The sequence below is a fragment of the Poromitra crassiceps genome, assembly GCF_964638095.1.
Source record: "Poromitra crassiceps genome assembly, chromosome: 17".
NCBI lineage: Eukaryota > Metazoa > Chordata > Actinopteri > Beryciformes > Melamphaidae > Poromitra > Poromitra crassiceps.
The window spans coordinates 16,315,902-16,324,016 of NC_139635.1; the positions used below are offsets into that span (position 1 = coordinate 16,315,902).

Sequence of the window (8,115 nt, forward strand, 5' to 3'; positions counted from 1 at the left end):
TATTGTCAGTGATATGTTTTTTCCAAACCCATGGAGGGCCAAAACAAACCATGGTCAGCCATGGTCAGTGTTGGGGGTAACTCATTACCAAAGTAATATATTACATGTAATATATTACTTTTAGCAGACTGGTGTCCTGGTGTCTCCAACACTGGCCATGGTTTAACTGTAGTTGATTTGCACAAAATAAAAATATGTAAAGAAATACAGAAAACAGAACAGAAAGAAATGGCGTCAAAACTCAATGAGATCTCGAGGACGACAGGTACAACACAGAGCTTCATCATCTATAACTGAAACGATGCTCACATCCACGTCAATGATATCAAACATTTCACAGCAGCCAAACCAGACGGCCATCTTTAATCAGAGAGCGCCCCTTCTGTCGCGTGTCATTCTGTCACGTGTCCTTCTATATCGAACAATAAAATATATTCAGTGGAACAGAGTCGTCAACTAACGTTACGTAAACAGAACGAGAAAGCAAGCCGGTTGCAAAATCACCAGAAACATGAGCGCAAAAATGTGGTTGTTGGTGTTGTCAAGGTTGACAGTCTGGTGTATGTTGTGTGTAGCCCGATGTGGGGCCGACCTGACCAAAGTTCAGGCCTGGCTGAAATGCATTAAATAAAAAGTATAAAAAAAAAAAAAGAAACATGAGCGCATGTGAAGCTGTATATTAACATTAAAATAACATTTGTATTTACATAAAGAAGAGATATCGTTGGCATCACCCTTTAAACAGAGTTTTTTTTTTGTATCTAGCTGTAAGCATATTAAGCATTTCATTCAGTAATAAGATATCATTTAGACATTCAGAGAAATAAATAAATACATCTAATGGCTGTTCCTACAAAGGGTGCATGAAGGCGAGTCAGCTCCACATGTTTGCTTACAAAATAATTACATTTGTGATGATAGAAAAGAGAAAGATTTTTTTTTATACAGTATATTGACAGATTGATTATTAGGTAGCAATGTTTTCCCTTTCTGTAAGATATAAAACATCATAGAATGAAACCCTATTTGGATACATCACAGACACAGGTAGAGAAAGCTGATCGTATCCACTGACACACTTCCTGTGCCCTGACTATTGCAAATACAACAAGCAGAACTGTTTTGACAGACATGCATAGGCTGTTGTGGAAAGTCAAACAGGAGGATCGTCCTGACGACCGTGCTCGCTCACTCAAGTTTCTTCAATTACAAAAATGTAATTGACCTCGTAACTCTAAAATTGAAAAGAAGGCTGTTGAAATCTAGGAATTGAATTGAGCTGACAAAATGTTACTCTCAAAGAAAGACGGTTTTAGTGATTTCTTTTTTTTTTTTTGCACGAAGGAATGCATGAAACAACCCACATAACAGAAGCATAAATGACACAAATGACAACTAGGTAGGACAAGTAGCTTGGTTTGTTGAAGCTGCTGGTGGTGGTGGGCCTGCGTAGCTTGTGGGGCACCTGGAAAACTTCCGAGCTCAAGCTCTTTGAAGCCCCCACCCCCCACCCCCACCCCCACTCCCACTCCCACCGGATGCTTCTGAATCCGGTGTAAACCAAGCAGGCCTGAGCGGACAGAGAAACGGTGAACGCAGTGTTTGTTCCAGAGTACGTTTTGTTTGGCTGTAAACGGCAACGTGTGTGTGTGCTTGTCTTCAGTAGGATTTCCCGTGACCCCCCAGCTGCTACTAGGCTTTGTGGCAGTAAATGTCCTTGAGAGCTTTCAGCTCTTCAATCAGGGTCTTGTTTTGGTTTTCCAGCACGGCCACGCGGTTTTCCAGACACTTCACGTACTCCTTCTTTTTCCTGCGGCACTCGCGCGCTGCCTCCCTGCAGAGGAAAGGGGGGGAAAGATGCGGTTTGAGTCTTGGGATGAAGACATAGCTACCGCTACACACATAGCTAACGCTACACACATACCGGTAGCTAACATAGTGAACGCTACACACATAGCTAACATAGCTAACGCTACACACAAGACACAAGCAATGCACAATCCCATTGAAGACATAGCTAATGCTACACACATAGCTAACATAGCTAATGCTACACACAAGACACAAGCAATGCACAATCCCATTGAAGACATAGCTAACGCTACACACATAGCTAGCATAGCTAATGCTACACACAAGACACAAGCAATGCACAATCCCATTGAAGACATAGCTAATGCTACACACATAGCTAACATAGCTAATGCTATACACAAGACACAAGCAATGCACAATCCCATTGAAGACATAGCTAATGCTACACACATAGCTAGCATAGCTAACGCTACACACAAGACACAAGCAATGCACAATCCCATTGAAGACATAGCTAACGCTACACACATAGCTAACATAGCTAACGCTACACACAAGACACAAGCAATGCACAATCCCATTGAAGACATAGCTAACGCTACACACATAGCTAACATAGCTAACGCTACACACATAGCTAGCATAGCTAACGCTACACACAAGACACAAGCAATGCACAATCCCATTGAAGACATAGCAAACGCTACACACATAGCTAGCATAGCTAACGCTACACACAAGACACAAGCAATGCACAATCCCATTGAAGACATAGCTAACGCTACACACATAGCTAGCATAGCTAACGCTACACACAAGACACAAGCAATGCACAATCCCATTGAAGACATAGCAAACGCTACACACATAGCTAGCATAGCTAACACTACACACAAGACACAAGCAATGCACAATCCCATTGAAGACATAGCTAACGCTACACACATAGCTAACATAGCTAACGCTACACACAAGACACAAGCAATGCACAATCCCGTTGAAGACATAGCTAACGCTACACACATAGCTAGCATAGCTAACGCTACACACAAGACGCAAGCAATGCGCAATCCCATTAAGACATAGCTAACGCTACACACATAGCTGTGTAGCATAGCTAATGCTACACACAAGACACAAGCAATGCACAATCCCATTGAAGACATAGCTAACGCTACACACATAGCTAGCATAGCTAACACTACACACAAGACACAAGCAATGCACAATCCCATTGAAGACATAGCTAACACTACACACATAGCTAACATAGCTAACGCTACACACAAGACACAAGCAATGTACAATCCCGTTGAAGACATAGCTAACGCTACACACATAGCTAGCATAGCTAACGCTACACACAAGACACAAGCAATGCACAATCCCATTGAAGACATAGCTAACGCTACACACATAGCTAACGCTACACACATAGGTAATGCTACACACATAGCTAACATAGCTAACGCTACACACAAGACACAAGCAATGCACAATCCCATTGAAGACATAGCTAACGCTACACACATAGGTAATGCTACACACATAGCTAACATAGCTAACGCTACACACAAGACACAAGCAATGCACAATCCCATTGAAGACATAGCTAACGCTACACGCAAGACACAAGCAATGCACAATCCCATTGAAGACATAGCTAACGCTACACGCAAGACACAAGCAATGCACAATCCCAGAGAGCTAGCAGACATTTTATCCTCTTCCACACAGCCTGGAAACCTGACGAATCTGTGAGCTCATTTTTATTCTGGCAGAGGCGTCTGGCCCCGCCCCCCTTCCATTCCAACACATTTCTACCCGGCGTGGATACTGCCGAGCCAATCACAGCCCCTCCCATTACACGGCTTTGTTTAATGCTCATCTGATTGGTCAATCACGGCATTCCACCTCTGTTATTTCTGTATAGCAAACCGCTGCTAGTATGAATGCTGTTCTGATAGACTCTGGGGGACCACGTCCAGTCATATCAGTCCATAGAAAGATGTCTTACATAATGACGGAAAACATTGTTCACACTGGAATAGCATTTAGGGTTATTAGCTATGATATCTAAATGCTTTTCTTGTCATCACATCTACATTTATGAAATACTGTGCAAGTGCATTTCTTTCTCAAATAACTTTATATACTCTATTATAGTTTTTGGAATGAAACTCATCACATTTTCTCATCTTTCTCTGTGCGTGCACACACACACGCACGCACGCACGCACGCACGCACGCGCGCGCACACACACACACACACACACACACACACACACACACACACACACTCTCTCTCTCTCTCTCTCTCTCTCTCTCTCTCTCTCTCTCTCTCTCTCTCTCTCTCTCTCTCTCTCTCTCTCTCTCTCTCTCTCTCTCTCAATGTCCCTATGATCCCTATCAGAGGCTATAGGAATGTTATTGTTTTGGGGTTTTGCTCCATTTTTCTCCTTGATGAGACTTGATGTTATTTCTATGTTTGTCGTCTTGATATCGGTTTCTCTCTCTTGATCTTTGGAGGCGAGATGATTTTCATAACCTTGCTAGCCTCGCCCATAAGGTCAATTTATCTTTCTCTCTTCCTCTGTTTTGACTTTGAGCTTTTAATCGTTTGTGCTAATAACTGGAACACCAATACAATACAATCCCTCCACCTGGTCCTGCTGGGTCTTACCTGTTCTTCATGAGTCGGACCTCCCTCTTGCGGGTGACCTCTTCGGGGCGGTGCATCGGCGGGCTGTGCATGGCGCCCGGCGAAGCCGCCATCACAATACTCTGAGTCAGGCCCGAGTTGGGCGACCGCAGCTGGTAGGCTGTATCTCCGGTGGCAGCTGTGGGAGGGGGACAGAACCATTGAGATTTAAAATGTAGTTATTTTAAATGGGACAGTGCAATGAAGATTTAAAATCAAATCGCCACCAGGCTCATTTTCATCTGTTGTCCCTTGGCAGGTTGATGTCACCGTAAAAAAAGAAGAAGAGAGAATAAAATCATCATAACCATTCAAATTAATTCACAGTACAAAAACAGCACATTCTACCAAATCACTGGTACTGTGTTCCAGATCTGACTATTCTGACCAAACTTTTTCTAAATTAGACAGTCACCTCTAGATCAATGTCTCATTCCTGTAGATTTTCATTGCATTTTGCTGCCCTGTTTTGTATTTTTCGTGTGCTAGTAATAACGGGATACTTTGTTAATCCGTGCCCCGTACCACAGGGAGGTCAAGGACACACGGTTTAAGGACAGACTCAGTGTTGTTGACTTCCTGCCTGCTGTCAAATCTTTTCCGTTTTATTCACTGGTTCTACCACTGTGTGTTTTTTTCTTCTCCCATTTGATCACTGTAACGCTCTCGCAATCACACAGTGTTTCATCATATCCCCCTCAACAACAAACATGCAGGGATTTGAGCAGAGGGGACAGAGGGGACAGAGGGGACAGAGTGGACAGAGGGGACAGAGGGGACAGAGGGGACAGAGGGGACAGGTTCAGCCGACCGCTCCTTATCCACTCTATACCTCCTGCTTGAAGAGGTGCATTTCCTCTTAGCCGGGCTGCCTTATTTGTTCTCGAGTGACCTGCCTGGTTACAATAAGTTTGTCTTTCCCATCAATTTGTGTGCCTCTTAGCGGTGTTTACTGTGCAACCGCCCCGATATTATAATCGCCCGCAGAGAGCCGACAAAAATTGAATTTCTTACGTGACACAGTTTGTTTCAAGACATAGTGCAAAGTGAATTCATCTAATGAGAAGGTTCTGGTTAAGCTGCATAAAAGAGGATGGGGAACGGTGGCTGTCGCAATGCAAGGCCGTCCGTCGCCTCATCCCGGGAAGGTCATGGGTTCAATTCCCATCTGGGCGGTTGGAGCGACCACACCAGGATGACATCATAACTGATGATGGCATGGAGTTTCCCGACGACGACTATCATGATGTCACAGATGATATCATCCCTGGCCCATGCCTTGGGCGAAGCCGGCTGACATCATCATCGGTGATGTCAGACCTCCTCTGCATCCTGTGTTCTAACCGACACCTGAGGGCGAGCGCCAGCTAATAACGATGACTCAACCTATACAAACAGTCATTTCCAGTCCGGTCCTCACAAATCTTCTCAACACTAACTGAATTGAATTTTAGTTTCCTGTTTGTTTTGATCTAACAGTCAGGTGGCTGCAGTGGAATGAGACAAAACTTCTCAAGGAGGAGAGTCAATATACCTCTCTGACCGAGCTCAAGTCCCCCCAGCCCACAAGTTTGGCTTGTTGGTGAACTTGTCTGTTAAGTGATGAAAACACCAAAATAAACCACGAGTCTCCTGTAGATTGTCTGCTACGGTGCTCCATGCCAGAGATGCTCACAGGTCATTTTTTGCAAGTCCATGTCAAGTCTCAAGTCTTTGGTCACAAGTCCATGTCAAGTCTCAAGTCTTTGGTCACAAGTCCATGTCAAGTCTCAAGTCTCTTATGGATGAACATTCTATCATCTGCTGCATGTCATCCAGTCTGCTTAGAGCACTGCATAGCTAAAACTGAGGAAGCATGCAATGCACTGTATTATCCTCACACCTTTATCTATAAGCATACCGTATCAGCAGTGATTAGATGACATTAGTAGACATTTCATTAATGCACCAAATAAAAATAAAATAAAATAAAATAAAATAATTATTTATAATTATAATTATTTATAATATTAACATTATAAATAATATTAATATAATAATAATAATGATGATGATAATACTAATAATAATACTAATAATAATACTAATAATAATAAAAAAGATTGTTCACAAGTCCCAAATCTCAAGTCCAAGTCAAGTCTCAAGTTTTTGAGGATGAGTCTCAAGTCAAGTCTCAAGTCACTGTGTGTGCGCGACTCAAGTGCGACTCAAGTTCAAGTCCAAGTCCCCATCTCTGCTCCAACACTTTAGCACACACTATGCTGAGTGACTGTAGGTGAGCATTCTCTAAAGAGTAAAATAAACTTGGAGTCGCTCCAAAGCTAAAAGGAAAGTAATCTTATGTGATAGCCTATACAGCAGAACTTTACATTGTCAGTTGTGTGGGAGATTGGTAGAATTGACATGAAATATGAACTAAAAATAACAGGTAGAAATCACTGCACAGCAGATGAATAATATCACTTGAAACATTCCCAAAACATACATCAGTCATATTGTTCTATGTTCTTAGAATTTTCAAATCTACAGACCATATTTATTATAAAAACCAACAACTTCTTTTAAGTCTATACTTTCTTTGGATAAAGCTAACGGCCTACTCTCACACAACGAGGAGTATGCTTAAAGTGTTAGTATAATCTACCAGGGAGGATTTCTGTTTTTATATTCTCATCACTTAATTGCTAATTTTAGAACCATTCAGCACCCTCTGAAAATGAGTAAATTCTCCAGCATGCCTCAAGTGTACCTAACCTGTACCAAGGTGTGGAACACATCATCATCTCTGTGCTAGCATGGGTACAGGCAGCATCATGGTACGTTTACACAGTCGTCACAGGCTACGCCTCTGGTGACCCTCACCCCTGATGTCCCACTGACCAGAGATAAGCCAATGTTATGTCATGATCACCTTCAATCAGCTTGACCAGAGAGCAACTCACAGTCCATTTCACTGATTTGTTTATGCCATAAAAGACTAGAAAGCAGTGAGTTACATATTGTTATTTATATCTCTAGTGCAGTGGTTCTCAAATGGTTCTCAAATGGGGGTCCAGGGACCCCCAGGGGTCCGTGGCACTTTGACAGGGGGTCCGCGAAAAGTTTTCAGGAAGAATTTTGTTATACTTTAAATCTAAAATGGTTCATGGATTACATTCTAATCTCAAACCTATCAATTTAAAAGTCAAGCATGTTACCGTGGAAACAACTAAGCTTAGCCCAAAATCACAAATCAGAATGAGGGGGTCCCCGGTATATTTTCTATCTTATAAGGGGTCCTTATATATATATAAAAACATTTGAGAACCTCTGCTCTAGTGGATGCTAAAAGATGCTGACACTGGAGGAGGGCCTTCTCTCATTCAGCTGATGTTCTCATCCAGAGCAATTTACAAAGAGTGACCAAGAAGTTTAGTGTCTGTCTCTAATTCTGTGACTTTCTCATCGCTGATGAGTCAGTGCCCAGGTGACGTCTCTGAGTGCCCAGGTGACGTCTCTGATGAGTCATTGCCTGAGTGAAGTCACTGATAAGGTCATTGGCCGAGTGACGTCGAAATGCCGACACAGTTGCGTTCTACCTATATAGACATAGGACTCTT

At 42.6% G+C, this 8,115-nt stretch overlaps 1 protein-coding gene across 2 annotated transcripts in view; it reads right to left on the bottom strand.

The window, feature by feature from the left end:
- Positions 1-1,570: 1,570 nt before the first annotated feature.
- Positions 1,571-8,115, bottom strand: part of LOC310792050 (cAMP-responsive element modulator-like) — a 208,574-nt gene continuing 202,029 nt past the window's right edge. For both annotated transcript variants that reach the window (XM_083653747.1, XM_083653746.1), the window contains 2 exons: positions 4,499-4,655; positions 1,571-1,834 (listed from right to left, as the gene is read on the bottom strand). In XM_083653747.1, the coding sequence (XP_083509873.1) occupies positions 1,693-1,834; positions 4,499-4,655 (299 nt within the window). In that variant the 3' untranslated portion in view covers positions 1,571-1,692. The remainder of the gene's footprint in view (positions 1,835-4,498; positions 4,656-8,115) is intronic.